Source organism: Trachurus trachurus (assembly GCF_905171665.1).
Source record: "Trachurus trachurus genome assembly, chromosome: 20".
In the NCBI taxonomy this organism is placed as follows: Eukaryota; Metazoa; Chordata; class Actinopteri; order Carangiformes; family Carangidae; genus Trachurus; species Trachurus trachurus.
Window position 1 is genome coordinate 3755467 of NC_139911.1, and position 23166 is coordinate 3778632.

The 23166-nt window shown below is 44.2% G+C and overlaps 2 protein-coding genes across 2 annotated transcripts in view; one reads left to right on the forward strand and one right to left on the reverse strand.

Moving 5' to 3' along the window:
- Positions 1-23166, forward strand: part of LOC311003776 (rho GTPase-activating protein 12-like) — a 151008-nt gene that overhangs the window by 114381 nt on the left and 13461 nt on the right. The window lies entirely within an intron of this gene.
- The window catches only part of zeb1b (zinc finger E-box binding homeobox 1b), a gene marked incomplete at its 3' end in the record, with an annotated part of 75661 nt that overhangs the window by 24480 nt on the left and 28015 nt on the right, over positions 1-23166 (reverse strand). Inside the window, exon 2 of the mRNA XM_083995241.1 lies at positions 5949-6107. Within this exon, the coding sequence (XP_083851367.1) occupies positions 5949-6107 (159 nt within the window). The remainder of the gene's footprint in view (positions 1-5948; positions 6108-23166) is intronic.

Consider the following 23166-nt stretch of genomic DNA (forward strand, 5'->3'; position numbering starts at 1 on the left):
CATATAAAATCAAACCTCCCGTCCTGATGCTAAACTAAGCTAAGCTCCATTTGCACCCACTGCTTAAAATGAACTGCTTTATATATTTCATAATGAAGTGGACGACTGACGGGACGTTGTGAAGTATGAGCGGCGTGCGGTGGAAGCTGCCGATCCCACACTGTTTGTCTCTCCGTCCCCCTGCAACAACAGCAACAACAGCTACTAAATGTTGAGCATGTGTGTGAAGTGGCGTCCCAGCTGGGGGTGTGTGTGTGTGTGCTGCAAAGGTATGACAAGCTGTTGTCTCTCTCTGCTCTGTGTGTGTGTGTGTGTGTGTCTTTCCTGTCTTTTGTGGAGTACAGCGCGAGGCCAGCGGGGTTCACAGCCCCTCGGAGGGTGGAGTGTTATCAGGCTGCTCTGACATGAAACATCACACACAGGCCGTTTATGTGCTGACGCAGGGATGTGAAGTGAACGCACGGCTGCACAAGGAGGAAGTCAGCGCCGACCGGGACGTTGTGTTGTGTTGTGTTGTGTTGCAGCAGCAGCTCTGATCTAAAATCTAAAAAAGCAGCGAAGCCCCGAAAACTACACTACACTACAGCAACGTCTCAGCAGAGTAGACCACCCACTCTCTGCTGCTCTCCTCTTTCCCACACTCCTCTCTCTCATCGTTCCTCTTTTTGCCCACAAGCTCTGCAACGTGATACGGCGCTATCCCATGATGCATTTCCTGGCTCCCCTGTTTGACCTTTTGCCCCCTTTTTCACTGTTTCCTGCGGTCGTGCGTCCAGACCCGTACGAAGATGCATCATCTGCAAAGATCTGCACAGGCAGCACACAAAGGTTGGTTAACCTTTCCTCTGCTATCAGATGGAGGTTAAAAGGGATAGTTCAACATTTTGGCAAATTGGTCCATTGCCATGATCCCTACAGTCTTAGGAGTAGGTTTGTTACCTGTAATTGTCAGTGCAAGCTGTTTTTAGATCAAATACACAATCCAACAACTCCAAAACGCTCTGGTGGACAAGTTGTGACATGCACATTCACCACGCTATGAGATAATAACAGAACGTTACCACACAGAGTTGTTGTAGAGGTAAATTCATGCAAAACCGCTGATGCACGTTGCCTTCAGGGACAGTTTTTTCATCAAGCAGTCTCTGCATTTCCCTCTAAAACAACTCTGTCTGGTAACGTTGTGTTATTATCTCATAGCGTGGTGAATGTGCAGGTCACAACTTGTCCACCAGAGCGTTTTGGAGTTGTTGGATTGTGTATTTGATGAGTTTAATGAGAAGAAATCCCATGAGCCTCCGTAGCGTAGCTCTGAGCAGCTCACGGCTCTGCTCCGCCGTTCTAAAAATAGCTTGCACTGACAACTAAAGGTAACGAACCTACTGCTATGACTATAGGGATTACGGCAATGGGCCAATTTGCCAAAAATCTTGAACTATCCCTTTAAAGCAGAAAATAAATGGGAGTTATTTCCAAATGGAGGAAGATGTTTGTGCCTCTCCGGTGCAGAGAGGGGGGGGCGGGGCTCAGGTTTTAGCATCACGTCATCCTGACATATAACGCACAGGAATGTAGGTGTTGCTGCTGCTGCTGCTGCATCGTAATCCAAGTGGATCATCCGAGGCCAGCGGTGAAATACTGAGCATCATCGTGGCTGAAAGCCTCGTCGTGCAAACTGGAGAATAACGCGGCACAAGCTCAAGTGCTCATCAAACACACTCAACACACACTCATCCTGCTGCATTAGTGCCATATATTTATATTTATATATATATATTTCCATGCAGTTAATCCCGGGCTGTGGCGGCTGTCAGCTGAGAGCCATCGCCATTATCCCGTTCTCTCTCTCCTCTCTTTCTCTCTCAGATGTAATCACGCTCTACAACTCATCAGATCCAGAGGAGCGGCCCTCCCAGGTCAGCTCTGCCTCTGCCTGCTCCTCCCCTGGAGCTCGGCAGCTCGGCTCTCGGAGGAGGGGAGAGGAGGACAAGGGGGGGGGAGAGAGAGACCGAGGCTCCAGTTTACTGCACCAACTCTGCTCCACTACTATATAATCATTTAGGAGTGAATGAGTAATGACAGCGAGCAGGGGGCCCGTGATACCATATAATCAAGAGGAATGATTCAGAACAAGAGACACGGTGAGGGAGAATAAAACAGAGAGGGAGGGGGAGGGAGGGGGGGAGTGGAGCGGAGGGAAAGGAAAGGAAAGGAGAGATGGCAAAGTGCTGAAAAACCACTATTTGGTTTTGGAGCGCTGCAGTCTCTGGAGACGGGGTGTCGAGGCTCTAATTTGAAGCAAACTGGCCGACGCTAAGGAGAAGATTAGTGGGTGGTGGTCATTTTTCAAGGCCGCGCCAGAGACTTAGTGAAAACCAGCAGAGAGGAGAGGGAGAGGGAGAGGGAGGGAGGGATGAAGGGATGAGAGACGAGAGAAGTGTGTTTGTTTAAAGGGACTGTGGCTTTCACTGCGTTTCATCAGTCCAAGGCGGAGTGACAGCAGAGATGTGGCTTGATGTATGAGATGAGGGAGGGAGAGAGAAGTGTATGTGTGTGTATGTGTGTGTGTGTGTGTGCATGAGTGAAGGCAAAAAAGAAAATATGCCTGATCAGGCATAACTGTGGAGCGGAGCCAGCGCGCTGAGCTGTTACAGTGTAACTTATGCTTTTGAAGTGTTTAATGTTCGCAGGCCGGGGCCAAAACCAATGACATTATTCTTCCTCCAACTTTCCCTTTAACGCGCGGCGGCGGCGGCGGCGGCGGAGGTACAGCTGGAGAGCGCTGATGAAAATGACAGCACGGTCTGGGGAATAGGTGGCTACATCAACACACACACACACACTCACACACACACATCGTGCACAGGTTTGTGTGTGTGTATGTGCAACCGAAACCAGCTGAGGTAAACTCACTGGAGAGGAATTTCTCAAACATCCCTCCTCCTCCTCCTCCTCCTCCTCCTCCTCCTTCTCCTCCTCTCTCCTTCCCCTCTCCTCCTCCTCCTCCTCCCTGCAGCAGTAAGTTACACCGACGGGTCGCTGGACATTTCCGCATGAGCTAACGCCCCGACCTCTTGCTCCATCCTGCACCTCGGCTCGCACATCTCTCACCTACGAAAAATTTGGCTCCCAAAAAAAAGCAAAAATCCCTGCACGAAAAGCAAAGCGAGCAACACCCAAAGATAAATATTGTTGTGGTTGTACTATATCACGTCAGGGCGTCTAATTACATTCAGGCCTGTCACAACTGTAGCAGAAACAGATTTATACGGAGCCTTGAAACACCTACATCCTTCAGCACCTGCTATTGTTGTGTTTCTCTCTGTGTGTCTGTGTGTGTGTGCATGTGTGTTTCTCTATACTGTATGCATGTGTGTGTGTGTGTGTGTGTGATGTCAGCCCTTCCTGTGGATGTGAGCTGCCTCTGATGCTGTCACTTCCGCGGGCTCGGAGGTAAAGAGGAGTTCACGTCGAATGCCCACCAGTGCCATAAAGCTAGACGCTATTTTTTTTTTTTTTTTTTTTTTTACTGTACTTGAAGGTCTCGCTCCCCCTTCTCTCCCCTGTCTCCCCCCTCCTCCCCTTCGCTGCCTGCGTTGGCATTGTCTTTGTTTAATATCGCACTTCCTGCCTTAGTTGCACATCCACAGCGTGTAGTACCTGTTTCCTCGCCCTCACAATAAGCCTGGTACTTCACATGTCAGCGAGACACTTCAGAGCTCCACCTGCGTCACGTCACGTCAGCTCAGGGAACACTCACTCACTCACACCGCACAAGAAGATGAAGAAGAACTAAAAGATCAAGATGTCTGCTTTCACTGCAATATCTTTCCAAGAATATTTGCCTTATTTCTTGTCAAAATGTCTAATTTCTAGTCAAAACTAACCTCTTTCCACTTAAAATAAGACTCATCACCTAAAAATTAACTTGTTTTTAGATCATTTTCACTTGTTTTCAATCAAAAGTTTTTTGTGCTCGTAATAAGGAAGAAAAACTTGCTCCACTATCAGATTTTTCTACTTACTTCAAGTGAAAATATCCTTGAAAGAAGTAAAAAGTGTCTAAAAACTAAAAGAATCAAAATCTTTCCAAGAATATTTGTCTCATTTCTTGTCAAAATGTCTCATTTCTGGTCAAAACTAATCTCTTTCCACTTGAAATAAGACTCATCACCTAAATTAACTTGTTTTTAGATCATTTTCACTTGTTTCAAACTAATTTTCACTTGAAATAAGTAGAAAAATCTGCCAGTGAAAACAGCTTGTAATAAGAAAGAAAAACTTGCTCCACTATCAGATTATTTCAAGTTAAAATGTGCTTAAAAGAAGTAAAAAATGATGTGATGAGTCTTATTTTAAGTATAATAAGATTTGTTTTGACTAGAAATAAGACAAATATTCTTGGTAAGATATTTGAGTTTTTGCAGTGTTTCTACCCTGTGTCACCGATGATGTAGTTGAGTTTGTTGTGTAAATGTCACGTCTCTCTGTGCTTCTGACAAACACAGAATCAATTTGCTGTTCTTCATCTCCTCGTGGCGTCTTTGTCTCATTCTGGAGAAAATCTGATTTCAGAGCAGAAAATGAGATTGAACGTGCACTCCTGCTGAACCCTGCTGCAACCGGATAACAACAGCGCTCCTCTCTGCTCCTCTCTGAGACGGAGACGTAGACTATAGGGCTGTTCGATTAATCAATTTAAAATCGTAATTGCGATTATTTGGAATCGTAAACATTTATTTTTTACTCTAACTAGGGTAATTACGGTAAGCCCCCGTTCATGAATCTGGGCTGCGCTGAATTATCGTAATGACTGCTGCCTCCTTCCTCCCATCACGCTCTCCCACTGCTCTCCCCACACACTGCACTGCAAAAACTCAAAATCTTTCTAAGAATATTTATCTTATTTCTTGTCAAAATGTCTCATTTCTAGTCAAAACTAATCTCTTTCCACTTCATCGCCTAAAAAATTACTTGTTTTTAGATCATTTTCACTTGTTTCAAACTAATTTTCACTTGAAATAAGTAGAAAATCTGCCAGTGAAAGCAAGTTTTTTGTGCTTGTACTAATAAGGAAGAAAAACTTGCTCCACTATCAGATTTTTCTACTTATTTCAAGTGAAAATCTGCTTGAACGAAGGAAAAACGGTCTAAAAACAAGCTACTTTTCATGTGAGGAGTCTTATTTTAAGTATTGAGATTTGTTTTGACTAGAAATAAGACAAATATTCTTGGTTAGATATTTGAGTTTTTGCAGTGTGTAAACAAGCATGTCGGCATTTTGCTAAGACCAGCGAGGATTTCGTTGCCAAAAAGACCAACGGCCCTTTTCCACTACACAGTTACAGCTCTCACGGTCCATTAGGTCCATTTAAAAAAAGACACAAACAGCACACGAAATAGTTTGTCATTTAACAAAAAAATCGTAATCGTAATCGGAAATCGATTTTTCAACTTTCAAAAAACTTTCTAAAAGAAAGAAAAAAGGGCGATAAAATCTTTGCAGCTGTTTATTTCTCACATTTATCTTATAGGTTGTGTTCCACTTGTTTAAAATTTGATGTCAAAGTGTGACTTTTTATTGGGTTTACTGCTATGAATGGGTCTGTCGCTGACTGACTGACTAACTGAGTGATCAAGTTACACCATTGGTCGGCCGATTTGGCGTAAACAAGCAGTGTTAGTACCTTTGTTGCTAGATTAATTACGTTTTTCGGCCTCATTCTGCAACTTATTTAAAAAAAATCATAGTTATCAAATGTCAGTCCTGATTATCTCACATGTAAATAAAGCAACAGTCACAGAAAGAAGTGGGGAAAAAACGTGAAAAGATTACAGTGTGACAAAGAAACCTCATGCGAGTATGTTTTTCACATTTTTTCAGAGAAGAAAATCGATATTTTATTTTTGGGCAAAATCGAACAGCCCTAACGTAGACGTAGACGTACCTCGGTCCCAGCAGTGCTCGCGGGGCGGCTCGTCGTCCGGCAGCGTGCTGTCACAGTCGGCCCCGTCCGCCAGGCTGCCCCCCTCCTCCTCCACGATGTGCAGCTTGTCCTCATCGTCCGAGTCTGAACCGGCCTCCACCACATTGTTGTAGTTCGTTACTGTATGGAGAGAAAACAGAGAGCAGAGGTTAGAGTGACTCGTCTGATTGTGTCAACTCTTTAATTAGTCCTGAGAGGAGAAGCTGCGCTCCGTCCCTTAATAAAGATAAAAGGAGGTTTAGTAGTTGTGTGTGTGAGCGCTGGATGTGAAAGGCCACGAGTCAGAGAGGTTAAATATAAATGTCAAAACTATTAAAAGGGAGCGAACGGAGGAGGAAGGAGGAAGAAGAGGAGGAGTGAGGAGTGAGGAGGGTTGTAAGCGGGAAACACCAATTAAATACATCATGGTTCAACTTCAGCTGATTAGATGAATCTTAAACGATCCCCATGAGGAGAGGTCGTTAAAGCAGCGGGAGGACGAGACAGTGAAGGCATCACCACCACCACCACCAGCCGTTCACATGGAAACAGCTTCAGGAAAATCCGCAATATTTATCATTTCATCCACATGGAAACTGTGATCCCAGAGTCGTAGCGTTTCCATGTAGCCAACCAAAACGCACCATTTGTGAGACGATGATGTCATACTGTAGCTTTTAAACCTGCAACCTGAGCCACACTGCTAAACGTCACCTAGCAACAACAACGACAACAACAATGGCGGATGACTCTGCATGAAACACGACCATTAAAGCCGCAGTATGTAACTTATTTGGCTTTTTATTAGCAAAAACGAAAGCTTTCTGGTTCCTTAGAATGAGTTGTTACAAGTCGTTAGCTACAAATACATAAGTGGGCGACGCACCGAACCGAGGCGGCCATGTTGCATCGTGACCGTAGGTAACCACGGAAACTGAGCGGAGCTGTGGGCTCGGCCTGTTAAAACTGTCACCACTGTGTAGTGTGAGGAAGGACGGAGGCACCGGTGTTGCATTCAGGTGCAGTCAGGCAGACGGCCGTCGGCGGCAAACCGACCGGATGTCATTTTACTCCACCAGAGAAAGACGGTAAAACAATACCACATCACCATGACAACATGTTGTCAGGCCTGTATTGTTTATCCTGTTACATGCAGCGTCTGTTGTCTGTCTGACCTCTGCCCGATTTCAGGTGAATGCAACATCAAGAATATGTTCCGATATGCAACCGCACCGCAGATGGATGTCTATGTTAGCATCACAGCGCCACACACAGGCCAGGTGTAGCTATATTATGTGCTTCAGTGGTTTTACTGCACACAGACATTTCTCTGAAAACTTCTTTAAAGAACGAAGAAGAAAAAAAAGAAGATCGTTGAGGGAATAAACGGACGGTCGAGGTCAGAGGTCGGGGTTCGAACGTTGGAGATTTGGAAACAACGGCGGCGTCGACTCGTCGTGCTGCAGGAAAACTGAGAAAATTCACACTTTAGACGCCGACAGAACCGGTGTGTGAGATCATTAGACTGCAGCCTGAAGTGTATGTGTGTGTATATGTGTGTATATGTGTGTGTATATGTGTGTGCATGTGTGTGTGCATGTGTGTGTGTGTGTGGGAGTCGCTGCTGTGACCCGGTCGGTTGTGTTATGGGCTGAAGGAGCCAGGAGACACAGAGACAGCCGACCTACAGAGAGGGTTATTACAGGGAGTAAATTTTCCTGACCGACTGTCTTCTTCTCCACAGCCGTGTGTGTGTGTGTCTGTGTGTGTGTGTGTGTCTTCTCATTTCCACCCTGCTCCTCCATCTCTCAATTCCACCTGTGTTACTTCCACCCACTCTCCCTCTCCCTCTCCCTCCCTCCCTCCCTCCCTCCCTTCGCTCCTCTCAGGCGGCTACAGATCCTCTCGGAGGCCAAATCAATTCTCCAGTGAGAGCAGCTCCGTCAGCAGCAGAGGGCCGAGGCTTCACACACACACACACACACACACACACACACACACACACACACACACACACACACACACACACACACACACACACACACACACACACACACACACAGCAACAACACACCACCTGCATTCACTACTACGCTGAATATGCACTGCCAGTACAAAGCACCTGAACGTTTTCTTTCTTCCTTTTCCTGTTTTTTTTTATCTTCTCCTCTCCTCTTCCCCTCACCCCCACCCACCCACCCCGCCTCAACCTCACCCACTCGCCCACCTCTTTCTGAAGTGGCTGCTAATGTTTTTTGGTTGTTTTTTTTTTTTGTCAGAGTTGGAGGTAGAGGAGGAGGAGGAGGAGGAAGAGGAGGAGGTGGATCTGTTTCAATCAATGAGAATTGTTTTGGTGAGGTCTCTTGTCTTTGTCTATACACGCTGGGTCATTACAACCGGTCGGTGTTGTGTTTTTCATACAGACTTGCAGAGGTTCAGGAGAGGAGGGGAGGGAGAGGAGGGGAGGGAGGTGTGGGGGCGGAGGGATGAAAGGTATGAGGAAGAGGAGGAGGAGGAGGAGGAAGAGGAGAAGCTGTGTTATCTGGCGAGTCGTACACGGGGGGTCGACGCTGCAGCTGCGAAATCCTACCGGGGTTCATCATCAGCAGAGCTTTTCCATCTCAACCTCTTCACACTGTGTTTTTTTCTTTTTCTTTAAAGGGATCGTTCAACATTTTGGCAAATTGGCCCATTGCCATAATCCCTATAGTCATAGCAGTAAGTTCGTTACCTTTAATTGTCGGTGCAAGCTATTTTTAGAACGGCGGAGCAGAGCCGTGAGCTGCTCAGAGCTACGCTACGGAGGCTAATGGGATTTTTTTGGTTTCCCTCATCAAACTCATCAAATACACAATCCAACAACTCCACAACGCTCTGGTGGACAAGTTGTGAGCTGCACATTCACCACGCTATGAGATAATAACACAACGTTACCAGACAGAGTTGTTTTCGGGGCAAATGCAGAGACTGCTTGATGAAAAACTGTCCCTGACGGGAACGTGCATCAGCGGTTTAGCATGAATTTCCCTCTAAAACAACTCTGTGTGGTAACGTTGTGTTATTATCTCATAGCGTGGTGAATGTGCAGGTCACAACTTGTCCACCAGAGCGTTGTGGAGTTGTTGGATTGTGTATTTGATGAGTTTGATGAGGGAAACCAAGAAATCCCATTAGCCTCCGTAGTGTAGCTCTGAGCAGCTCACGGCTCTGCTCCGCCGTTCTAAAAACAGCTTGCACCGACAATTAAAGGTAACGAACCTACTGCTATGACTATAGGGATTACGGCAATGGGCCAATTTGCCAAAATGTTGAAATGTCCCCTTTAACATGACGATGGAGCGAAGCCGCCATGTTGTTTTTGACACACCTGGTTTAAATAAACTCACTATTATTAATAATGTGGTTTCCAGTCCAGTTCTGCACCAGGTGATAGGCCTAGTACATTAGTTGGAGACTGAGAAGCCGCTGCAGCCACTCAGGTGTGGAGCTGAGGTCAGCGATTACAAAAAGGCAACAGTGTGAGCCGGCGGTGTCAAGAGAAAATGATCGACTACGAAGCTGTGGAGAGAAAAATCAATGCGGGAGGTGGCAACGAAGAAAAAAAAAAGAGAAGAAGTTAAAGAAAAAGAGAGAGAAGAGAGTCAGAGAGAGAGAGGAGACGCTGACGGTTCTTCCTGTGCCAAATGGTCGGCGGTGTTGAAACAAAAAAGTGTGTGTAGATGTAACACCTCGCGTCAACAAAGTCGCTGCGTTTGGACAGCTGGCCTCGTTAGCGCTAGCATGCTAGCACACAACAGGAGGACGACTCCTACGCTTCAGAGAGAGAGGGAGAGAGGGAGGGAGCGGTGGTAGATGGAGGAAGTGAAGAGCTCATCTGAAAAAGTTTTCTTTCTTTCTTTCTTTCTTTCTTTCTTTCTTTCTTTCTTTCTTTCTAACGTAGGTTGTAGGTTCCTCCAACACCTGAGAAAATAACGGGACCCCCGGGTCACATGGTGGTCAGTCACGCTCTGCAACATGCAGCAGCAAACTGGGTCAAAGCTCAAAAGTTTCCACGTATCACAGGATTTTAACTCATTTTTACCTTTTTATTCTTTATTATTTGATGCTTATCTCTTTCTACGTCTATATTTCTGTCTTTTTTTTTAATCTTTTCTCATGTGTTTCCTCAGGACCAAGACTAAACAACAGCCTTCAATCTATGGAATAATCTGGAGAATGCATCACCATAACCTCATTAATGGAAGTGAGATGATCAATTCATGTAAATTAGAGCAATGAACTGTGATGCCTGCTATCCTGTACAGCTTTTTCCTTTTTCTTCTTTTTTGACTTTAGAAACAGTAGAGACAGAAAGATTGCACAGTTTTTAATATAACTTGTTTTGCAAAAGCTTCAGCCTACACATTTTCTGTCTAAATGTCTATTGTACACTTTCTTTATCTTTATCTTTATTTACTTATTGTTTGATTTGCGTATTTTCTGTTTTGTCACTTTGTCTTGCTGCTGCTTTATTTATGTTGAGTTGTAATTTCTATGAGGTGCCATGTCAAGACCGACATAAACTAAACTAAACTCTTCACTTCAAGTTGTTAGACAGAGTTTCTTTGTGCTGCTTCTTTCTGCATGATGACACACGCTCTGTAAAGGAAGTTTGACTGATTGATTGATTGATTAACTGATAGATGAGAGAAGCATTAACTCTCTAATCCTGATGTTTGCAAACAGACCGACCATGTGACCGTCTCATATCTGTGGAGTCTCCTGACAGTCTCACGTCAGCCACACTTCTCCTCCTTCTTCTCCTTCTTCTCCTTCTCCTCTGCTGCGGTGTCAGACAGGGATGTGTGTTGTGTTGTTATGACACCTGCCGCGCCGTATCAATTACCTACTCCTAAAAACGGGGCGCGACGTAATCCTCGACAGATCTGCTGAACGCTGGCTCCTTTCTCTACCAAACTCCCCGACACTTATTCCAGACTCTCGTGTCATCCGAACCCCCCACCTACCACCCCTCTAACCCCCCATCCCTTCCCCCTCTTTCGTCCTGATTAATGAACATTTCAGGAACTTCAAGTCGCTGCTCGACGACACACTACAAAAACTCAAAATCTTACCAAGAATATTCGTCTTATTTCTAGTCAAAATGTCATTTCTAGTCAAAACAAATCTCATTATACTTTAAAATAAGACTCATCACATAAAAAGTAGCTTGTTTTTAGACACTTTTTACTTCTTTCAAGCAGATTTTCACTTGAAATAAGTAGAAAAATCTGACAGTGGATCAAGTTTTTCTCTCTTATTACGAGCACAAAAAACTTGCTTTCACTGGCAGATTTTTCTACTTATTTCAAGTGAAAATTTGTTTGAAACAAGTGAAAATGATCTAAAAACAAGTTAATTTTTAGGTGATGAGTCTTATTTTAAGTGGAAAGAGATTAGTTTTGAGTAGAAATGAGACATTTTGACAAGAAATAAGACAAATATTCTTGGAAAGATGTAGAGTTTTTGCAGTGCACTGGGTCACGGTGGCGCTGGTTTGTGCTTTTTCCCATGGCAGACGGTATCTCAACCTCGGTGGGAGCGAGCCGTAGCTATCTCTGTGCTCTGAGGCCTTCAAGGTGTGAGTGAGTGACTGGTTTAATAACTGTAATGCTTTGGGACAGGAGGAGGAGGAGGAGGAGGAGGAGGGAAAACATATATAAACTCCATGCGAACAAACACATTAGCGTCTGAAAATAGGCTTTTATCATGATTCATTATAGCTTTAAGGACGTCTTGTCTTGTCTTTTCTTGTCTTGTGAGGAACCTGAGACGCAGCTAGCTATAGGTTGCCTCGGCCCGGCCGGCCCGGCTCCATACCAGAACACGTAGTAGGTGGTATGTGAGGAATGTCCAACCAAAACACTTTTCTCCCAGTTTGGCTCTTAAAGAGACAGATCAAAGGACGGCGTTTCTTGTCCCTGCGACTAATTTCTGACTGACACGTCTTCTGAGGTCGACTGCTGCTGCCGCCGCTGCTGCTGCTGCTGCTTGTGATTAGACAGATTGACTCATCGAGAGCAGCAGCAGCGACTCTTTTGTCTGCCCCCTTCTCTCTCTCTCTCTCTCTTGTGTCTCTATATTTAGCCTCGGTTTGCAGTCTCTCCTTCTCTCTCCTCTCCTCTCTCTCCTCTCCTCTCGCTGAGGTACACCACTTATCTCATTTGGAGCTCAGGGCCGGGCAGGCGGCGGTGAAAACTACCACAGGCATCCTCAAAGAGCACACAGGCTCCTTGCCGTCACAGAGTCTGCCCTCGCCGCTCTGCAGTGCCATTTTCTCATGGAAGCCAACCACTACAAAAAAAAAAAGAAAGAAAAAAAAAATCCAACCCCAAAGTAAAAACAAAGCCGTGCCATTCAAAACCTCAAGTATGTACGTCTCAAGGTGAGGCGCCTCATTCAGCTCTGAGGTAAACGCCGCTGGTTTTGTTAAAACAACGGCCTTCCTCCCACAGAGCCAGGAAGGTCAACTCGAGTGCCGATAACAAAACAAAAGAATTGGGGATTTTTCTTTTTTTTTTCACCGTTAGTTCGTTCACAGCAGCAGCAGCAACAGTGATGATGATGATGATGGTGTTGGTGGTGTTGACCCTGATAAAAAACCACTCAGATCTGAAGAAAACGGAGCTGTTAACTGGTGTAGCTGTGACACATTACGGTGTTTTCTCTGCTGCAGGTCTCAGGAGACCACACCACTACACCACCACCAGTCACACCAGTCACACCAGTCACAGTCATATCCTGCACAGAGACACGGCTCTGAAAACTCCCCAAATGACTCTTAGTCATTGTTCTGAAAAAAGCAGACGCACAGTATGGAGGTAAAAATAGCCCCCGAGCCGCCCCGAGAGCTTTCTTCTCCTTTTTCCTCCTATTTCTTCTTGTTTGAATCACAAAGAAAAAGGAGGAAAAAGGAGCTCGTTTCAACAACAACAACCTGTGGAGGTGACTGAGCCGCTGCTGCTGCTGCACAATGAGCTCTTGTCTTCCTTAATGATGCTGATCGAGGTTTTAACACATGCTGCTGCTAATAGACCACCATGGGTCACCTGGTTTCTCCCCCCCCCCCCTCGCCCCCTCTGCTTCTATCTGATGAGCACTTTCCATGATAACACTAATGCTAATGGAGGCTATTGTTCTCTTAATCTGCATGATGACACTTGGAAGTGTTAAAGAAAAAAGGAAAAAGGAGCGGGTGAGTAGGGGAGAGGGGGGGGGTTAATGAGCACCAGGAAGAAGAAGAGTTTAACTGCACCTCGGAGAGAAAACGACTCAAACCTCCGACATTAAACTGGTTTTTATCATCAAAGAGGATCTGTACTGTTCACCGCTGTACAGCTCATACCTGAGGGTTAACTACAAGAAAGAGAGCATGAACAAATGACAGGTTGCGTATAACGACGCATTAAGAATCTTACTTAAAGACCTCGATGGCTGAGTGCAAGTGAAATGTTTGTAAATGCACCTTTAACGCTGAACTCAGAAACCTGATGTATAGATTTATGTGTCGGCTTGATGCCTCAGAAAACCAGATAGATAACAACACTTTGATCCACATTAACTGTAGTTGCACCAGGTATCAATCTCTGTTCTGGAGGGTAGGCCTGTAACGACACACCAAAGTCACGATTCGATTCGTATCTCGATTTCTGACCCACGATTCGATACACGGTTCGATTCAATTCAAATGTTATTAAGGTTAAAAAAAGAAGAGATTTTGATAGCAAACACTAACTAGGGCTGCCCCCAAATAGTCGACCAAGCAGTGGTCGACCAAAAAAACATTATTCAATTCAATTCAATTCAATTCAATTCAATTCAATTCAATTCAATTCAATTTTATTTATAAAGCGCATTTCATGCACAGGGCAAACTCAATGCGCTTTACAATAGTTGAGCAATTATAATACAATGCAATTTAGCCCACCAAAATCTCATTGGTCGATCGGTCGCAGGAAAAAAACCAAAACACTTGGAGTTGTGTCTTGTCAAATTAAGTCAAAATCAATATGACTTTCATCAAATCCCTATCTCTATGTTTAACTCTATTCTCTTTTATTGTCTATTGTTGTGTTATGTCTTGCTATAAAGATATAGTATGTAAGTGGAAGTCGCTACAACAGCGACAGTGACACCCAGACAATAGAGCGACTGCAGCTTCAGCTCCGGGTACGAGTCAGTGTTTCTCTGCACGGTTAATGAGCCACACACACACACACACACACACACACACACACACACACACACACACACACACACCACACCACACCACACACACACACACACTGCTGCTGCCTCTGGCTCCTCTCAGCTCTTCTAAATAAGGCCAGGTGGGCTGGTAGGGTGTGATCACACCACACACACACACACACACACACACATTCACAGCAATGCCCTGGCCACCAAGTTTACACTAGTCTCCAAACCCGTGTTTATGTTGGAGGTGAGACAGACCCATCCAAGGTAATAACTCTGGTACACCTAAGTGAGGGCGAGGAGTGTGTGTGTGTGTGTTTGCATGTGTGTGTGTGTGTGTGTGTGTGTGTTGTATGTTGTTAAGCCATCCAAAGGCATGCGTGGTATGTGGACGGCTCTTAATGGTTACAGCTGGTCACATGACCTCCATCACACAAGAAGGAGAAGGACATGATGAACTATTAGATGAGCCACACACACGCGCACACACACACACACACACACACACACACACACAGACACACACACACACACACACACACACACACACACACACACACACACACACACATGCACACACACACAGCTGCTGCCCACTCAGGCTATCTGACCCTGGATCAGTGAAGAGGCCTGGACCAGGTCTCAAACACTCAGCAGGTCTGAGGTGAGAGAACGACCTCCTCCCCCATCTCCCCCCTCCCCTCCCTGAAAACTCAGGCAGGTGACCGGGGGGGGGGGGGGGGGGGGGGGGGGGGTGAGAAGGTGAGAGGGTGAGGGGGGGGAGAGGAGAGGAAACATCTGCTGTTGATTGTAGAAAGAAAACCTGCAGCTTCCTCCTGCTCCGCTCTGTTTGGAGCTCTACTCCTCTTCTTCTAAAACACTCACTTCTTAGTTTCATTATTAACTATAATTTAATAATTATTATTATTATCATTATTTACCTGGAACACTCTGCAAAATCATTTGAAACTTACCTCACTTTTATCAATAGGATAATTTAAAACCATAACTAGTGTACATCTTATTTGACCTCTAACTGCTCGTGCTTTTAACTATGTTTCAGTTTACCCTAGTACCTTTAAAATTCTGGTATTCTGTTATGTTTTTGTATGTTTCAAATGTCTTGTCTTCTGTCCTTATATGTTTTGTGTTTCATCTCGGCTGCCTATATTGTAAATGAGGTTACTCCTCAATATATCTGAGTTTAAATAAAGGTTATGAAATGAAATGTATTAATTCAGCTCTGATCATTTCTGCCACTTCTGGTTGAGACTGGACGGAGAATTTAATTTGTCACATGAGCCGTTTTTTAAAATCTTTTGTTTTCTATTGAACTGTGCAGAGTTTGGTTGAAGTCAAATATGATTAGAAATTGATTTATTACAGGTTGTGTTGTTGTTACTGATGTTACTGTTCATTATTTTGTAGTTTTTAATGTTGTTTTTATGTTTAAAACCATAAAAAGCTAGTTGTTCGTTTGTTTTTACATATGAAACATTTCGACGTTACCTGAAAACATGAGAGCTGAGGAAATAGATGAGTAAATGCTCATTATTTTGTAGTTTTTAATCATTTTTTATCTTTAAAACCATAAAAAGACGTAATGTTCTGTACTGTGATGTCTTCTAATCCAACTATTAGTATATTTTACTATTTATCAATCTATTAGTATTAGTGTTTTGTTAATAAGCGACTGACAGCAGATGTGACCTCACCTCGATCACCTGTGGGTATGACTGTTATTATTTCCGCTCCTCCCCCCTCCCACCCTCAGGTTTCTTCCTGTTAAAAAGGGAGTTGTTTTTTTTAATTATTTTATTTTTCCTCCCCTGCTGTCACCAGGTGTTTCTCTTTCTCTCTCTGTCTGTCTGTCAGAACTTTGACATGATGTTGTGTTGGTTCAGACTAAAACAGGACTTTTAAATTCACATAAAAACATGTTAATCCGACTGAAATCAGATGTTTTGAGTCTGAAAAGTCAAATTGGGAATCAAATCTATCCTTGAAATTCAATTTGATGTAATAACTCGGGCGTAAAAACGTCCGACGCTAACGAGCTTTGAGTCGTTGCATCGTCACCTATCGTAGAGTCGACGTCAATAAACCGATTCTCCTTCCTGTGATTGTAAACCGGGACAAGGACACTCGTCCAATTAAACGCTCTGGTCGACCTGTAACTGTGCAAGGTCGTGACCTCCTCCCGCTGTAAAGAGCTGTGAGATCATCTACAAAGACATCTACAGTATCATACAAACTGAGCCGTGTGTGTGTGTGTGTGTGTGTTTGCTCTCATGTTATTTGCAAATGGAAATCACCAAACCACAACGACGACAACAGCATTTCCTGTGTCACCTCAGTGTTTGTGTCTCTGCTGCTGCTGCTGCTACACACCTGGATAAACAGTTGTTTCCCTTCCAGGGCCGTTGTATAGGGGAGAAAGGTGATGATAACTCTAGGGGCCCAGCGCCCAGTGGGGCCCATAAAAACCCCAGTAGTCTAATCTTTGTATGACTGATTTATTCTGCATGAGACCCTGACTAATACTGTAAAAACTCAACATCTTTCCTAGAATATTTGTCTTATTTCTTGTCCAAATGTCTCATTTCTAATCAAAACTAATCTCTTTCCACTTAAAATAAGACTCATTACCTAAAAATTAACTTTTTTTTAGATCATTTTCACTTAAATTCACAATAAATAGAAAAATCTGCCAGTGAAAGTAAGTTTTTTGTGCTTGTAATAAGAAAGAAAAAGATTTTTTCTACTTATTCCAAGTGAAAATCTGCTTGAAAGAAGTAAAAAGTGTCTAAAAACAAGCTACTTTTAATATGATGAGTCTTATTTTAAGTAGAATGAGATTTGTTTTGACTAGAAATGACATTTTGACTAGAAATAAGACAAATATTCTTGGTAAGATACTTGAGTTTTTGCAGTGTAATGCTGCATTAGCATCAAAACAAAGAAGGCTAAATACATACGTAGTCTAAGAAAAAAAAAAGTGGAAAAGTCAGGGGGAGGGGCCCACTTTAATATTCTTTCAGGGGGCCCAGAATTCCTAGCAACGGCCCTGTTCCCTTCTGTCTCCACTTTAAAACACAAACTAATGCAGCTTTAGTCTCCGTCAGGTCTCAGAGAACGAGATGAAACGTCCCTGACTTCCACCTCTGCTGTCAGACTGCATTCAGCCCACAGTCTCCCTCTGATGCCATGTGAAGGTTGCCCCCCCCCTCTCTGCCCCCCCACCCCTCTGCCCAGTTAGCGTCCAGGCCTGACACTCTGACTGAGGGTATTATTAGAGCGAGCGCCTGGAGGTATATCCAGCCCGTTTATAAATGCAGTCACTTACATCAGTCGCATCGAACTTCATCACTGAGCTCGTTTTGCTTTTTACATTTTTTTTTTTTTATCTGACTTTGCTTTCGATGACACAGCTCGACGGGTCATCGGGCTGACTCAGCAGGAAGCAGGTGAGAGTTTATCAGGAGGAACTGTTGATTCAGTTCCGCGTGATGCACCTTTAATCCACCTGTATCAAACATGGAGGGTGGGGTCAAAGCCGATGAGCTACAGTCACACGTCTTGGCCACAATGTCGGCGTTATACCGGCTTTATCTTGGCTTGATACTAACTTTGATTGGTTCAGTTTAAACAAGCAATGAAGATGTTTTCTTTATGATAAGATAAGATAAGATAAGATAAGATAAGATAAGATAAGATAAGATAGCTGAAAAATAACAAATCATACCATATAAAGAACATATAAGAAAAATAAATAAGAAGCTACGCACATTATAAGTGCATGCATTTGTAAAGATGTATATAGTAATATAATGTGCAACCAGAAAAACACACAATAGCATCGTACGTGTATAAAAGCTGAAGGCCGAGATGCTTTAAAAGTTTCCAGTTTGTCTTTGTGCAGTAAGTTGCATTAGTTTAAAATCAAATCTACACGTTATAATATAATATGATGCATTCTTTATGGACAAACAGAGTTGGACTAGCAGATCTAAATGTGATCTAATCATGTCATATGAATGTGTAGCATGGGTTTGGTTTCCCGTCGCCGTCGTCGTCCTGGTTGCCCAGCCCAGCAGCTGAGGTGTGTGTTTAAATATATGCAATGAGCAATAACGGTGTTATCCAACCTGCCTGTGTCATGCAGGTCTATATTAGGTTAGTGTAGCACGGGGCTGTTGCATTTTAGGAGCAGGTGACTGGACATTCCTGCCTGTATTAGGCCTGACAGTTTACTGTGGGGGAGTTCGGAGCAGGGAGAATTACACTGGGCCATGAAGAGGGAGGAGGGAAAGTCCACGGCCAAACACACACAACCATCCCTCCAGAGTGGAAACATCTCATTAAATCTTTCTTACCTGTAGCTTTTTACCTCACACACACACACAGAGTTATCACCAGCATCTCTTGATTACAGAAACCGAACGCCACTTTCATCAGCACTGTTGCACTGCAAAAACTCAAATATCTTACCAAGAATATTTGTCTTATTTCTAGTCAAAATGTCATTTCTAGTCAAAACAAATCTCATTATACTTAAAATAAGACTCATCACATAAAAAGTAGCTTGTTTTAGACACTTTTTTACTTCTTCCAAGCATATTTCACTTGAAATAAGAAGAAAAATTTGATAATGGAACACTTGAACCTTATTACAAGCACAAAAAACTTGCTTTGTTTAAAACAAGTGAAAATAATCTAAAAACAAGTTAATTTTTAGGTGATGAGTCTTATTTTAAGTGGAAAGAGATTAGTTTTGACTAGAAATGAGACATTTTGACAAGAAATAAGACAAATATTCGTGGAAAGAATTTGAGTTTTTGCAGTGTGCGTGTTAACACTCAACACAATTATTCGCTGTCTTTGTTTGTTATGTAGATTGATGCCGAGTTTGTTTTTGTTTTTTTGCAGATGTGAAAAAAAGATGTTGAGAGAAGAAGAATAAAAGGTAAAAAAACCCAAAAAAAAACGGAGGAGAGCAGAGCTGCTAATGGCTTAAAAAAAGACAAAGCTGCCCTGTCACATACGATGCTCATCTGAAGTGATGGATGCCCCCCAGGGGGGAGGAGAGGAGAGAAGGGAGGGAGGGAGGGAGAGTCACAAACTGTCACAGAGAGGAGATGTAAAAGGTTGGAACGAGGGAGGAGGGAGAGAGAGGGGGAGAAAAAAAATGAAGGAATGGATGTAAAGTCAAAAAAGCGATGGCAACAACGGACAGACAGGGTTTACATTGGTGTGTGTGTGTCAGGTGTTGACACTGTGGCTCTGCCTGACAGATGTCCCATTGAGGTGGGGGGGTTGGGGGTTGGGAGGGGGCCGGGGGGGGGGCAACAGGCAACACACACATACACACACACACACACACACACACACACACACACACGCTCATGCACGCAGATGCACAGACAGGTGGAAGTGCAGAAATAGCAGCAGAAGCTCCTTCTTGTTTTTTGGTTCCATCTAATTTTACAACAGTTGCCAGTTTGTCCCGTTTATAGCAATCAGCAGGTCAGCACACACACACACACACACACACACACACACACACACACACACACACACACACACACACACATAGACACACACATAGACACACACATAGACACACACAGACATACACCTCGGTGACGCCGCACCCTGAGATCCGTGTTGACAACCCTCCGCCGCTGCCGCTTCACTAATTCTGACACTGACGCGCGAGAAAAAAAAAAAAAAAGTGCATCGAGCAGCTCTTCCTCTCTTTGTAGGAAAAATCCTCCTCTTTGTGGCATTTTGACAACAGCTGACCACTTTCTCATTTCTCCAGAATGTCAGCTCTGTCACAAGACTCCCGAGGCCAAATGTCCTGCCTGCACAACCCCCTGACACACACACACACACACACACACACACTGACACACACACACACTCACAGGGGCACATAATCGAACACAGTGGCCCCGGGGGCAGTGAGTTGTCACAGTGGTTTCTTGTTATTCATGTGGAGCGGGGAGGAGAAAGGGGTTAATGCTGTAAACTTACATCTTACAAAAGCTCTTTTGTCACCTCAGCTCCAAACACCGACGTCCTTTCCTTTCTCCTCAGGCAAAGTGGCCTTTTCCCCCGTGTGATCAGGAAGGGTTACCCCCCCCTCTCTTACTCCCCCTCCTCCCCCCCTCCCTCCCACCTTCACAGCAGCGGCCTCCAGGGCAACCAGAGCCGAGGAGCAGCGAACCAGCACAGCTAACCCCCATTAGCCCGCTGCTAAACGAGCATGAGGTCGGCCCACGCTCGGCCCACGGTCGGATGGACGGTTACAGAAATCTGTCTTGTTTAACCAGGCGAGAACGAGCAGAACAGGCCGTCTGTGTGTGTGTGTGTGTGTGTGTGTGTCGTCAATCTTTCCCCCAAATCAGATCTGAATTTCTAGTGCTTCTTATGTTAAATATTCAAAGGGCATTTCAACCAAATCTGTTAAGTAACATTTGCAACACATTTAAAGTGACTATGAGGAGTTTCGGAAAGCGGAAGTGTTTTCACACTACATTTCCCACGAGGCTGCGCTTGGACCGGCACAAGACCGATGAAAGCGAAAACATTTGCCAAGAATGTTTTCATGAATCAAGAATGAAAGTCGGAGGTTGGAAGACAATCAAATACCGCTGTAGTTCAGACCATAAACGATGCCAACTAGCGACCAGAAAACCAGGAAATGCTGGGCGAGTCGATCACTAAATAATAAAGACAAAACAATATATTTATCGAAAATGAACCCATTAATTAACAAGTGAGTAACGTAGATTCATCCACATTGATATGAGACTCTTTTATAACCAAAAGCAAACTCCTCGGTGTCTCTTTAAGTTTCACAAACTCAATACAAAAGTTCATTAAGGGAAATCAAAACATTATAAGTAGTGGTGCAACTGGTCGCAAGTGGTCCGGGGATCTATCGATAAAAACGAAACAAAAGGAGTAGTGCGAATAGTGTGGGAAAACCTTGCTCGTAAATTTGAAGCTGCAGCTCTACGTCGCACAACAACAACAAAATATTTAGTTTTAGCAACATGTTTACTACCCCGAACATCGCAACGCACAATGCTAATTTGCGTTGTTGCAGAAGATACACGTTCGAACTTCGGTTTTTCACATTCGAATGTTCTCATTTTAAAGATAATTTCTGACAGCCCTAGTGTGTGTGTCTGTGTGTGTGTGTGTGTCCTACTCTGCCTATGTGCAGGCTGATTAGCGGCGGAGCAGCAGGAGGCGGACGGATGAAAAATCACAGCGTCCATTGTGAACGCGGCCTCTCGACATGCAGCTGATTGGTGAAACGGCTGAGGCAGCAGGTGAATGCAGGTCGTCACGTATTGACGTATCGATAGGCCCCCTTTCTCTCTGTGTGTGTGTCTATGTGTCTATGTGTGTGTGTGTGTGAGTGTGTGTGTCCATTACACCCAGAGGTGCTGGGCTGGTCCGTGGGCGTGTGTCTGGCTGCCACTGACCCCGGAGACCATTAGTTGTCTAGTGTCAGAATTTGAAGGGGAGTATCGACAGTCGAGCCGGGGGCCGATCGATAGGCACAGATCTCTCACTCCCCCTCGGCACCATGCATGTGTGTGTGCGTGCATGTGTGTGTGTGTGTGCGTGTGTGATGGCGGTGGTAATGGGGCCTTTACAGTGCGTCCTCCTGCAGAGCTGCTGCTGCTGCTGCTCTGATGGACTCTGTTATATCACCGCACTTAGTGCATTCCTGCATTGTAAACAGGAGGAGAATGAATTGTTGCTTTTCGAGCGTGGAAACGGAACAAACAAGTCGAGCCGGTTCTGATTTGCAGCCCGACTTGAGTGTTTCGGACTAATGCAACTTCCAACCAATCAATGCCGTTTACTTTGAGAGAAAGAGAGAAAGACAGAGAGAGAGAGAGGGGTATTATGGGAGTTACACGCAGCTGTCCCGTCCCTTCATTCAGCTTAGTCATGTTCTTTCCTGCCTCTCTCTCTCTCTCTCTGGTCAGATGTTTGGCTGAGACAAACCAGGGTTTTCTTTTCCTTGTGCACGGCGAAGCGGCGAATTAAGGGTGGGACCTCGATTACCCAAGCACACACACACACTGCTGCAATCATTGGAGCCGGCTCGCGGGACTATCCCATGTGATGTCAGCCACGATGTGAAGTCATTTCACAGGGAACAAGCCAGATGTTTTCTGGGATAGAGCACTCCTTTCTTTTTCATGTCGAGTAGAAAACACTTAAAGACCTCGATCTGATAACACGCCTGTCCTGAGGGGAGGGAGGGGGGGGGGGGGGGTTGAACCCACCTCTCTGATTATGATGCCTATCTGTCACAGAGAGAGAAACAGAGAGAGAGAGAGAGGCCTTCTCTGATCCGGTGCAACTAATATTTCCTGCTGACCTGGTGCGTGTGACCTGAGTTTTTTCTTTTTTTTCTTCTTTTTTTTTAATAAGTTATATTAGATAACGCTCCATGTGGGAGTTCCTGGAGCGTTGGAGCTCATTCATGGGCACAGGAGCAGCAGATCTTAGTTGTGGTGGTTGTAACGGCGTGGTTCTGCCAAGAGCCGAGCTGAAGCAGCGTGGGTATACACTACAAAAAAAAATATCTTACCAAGAATATTTGTCTTATTTCTAGTCAAAATGTAATTTCTAGTCAAAACAAATCTCATTATACTTTAAAATAAGACTCATCACATAAAAAAGTAGCTTGTTTTTAGACACTTTTTTACTTCTTTCAAGCATATTTTCACTTGAAATAAGTAGAAAAAGTTTATAGTGTAGCAAACTTGCTTTCACTGGCAGATTTTTCTACTTATTTCAAGTGAAAATTTGTTTGAAACAAGAGAAAATGATCTAAAAACAAGTAAATTTTTAGGCAATGAGTCTTATTTTAAGTGGAAAGAGATTAGAAATTACATTTTGACAAGAAATAAGACAAATATTCTTGGTA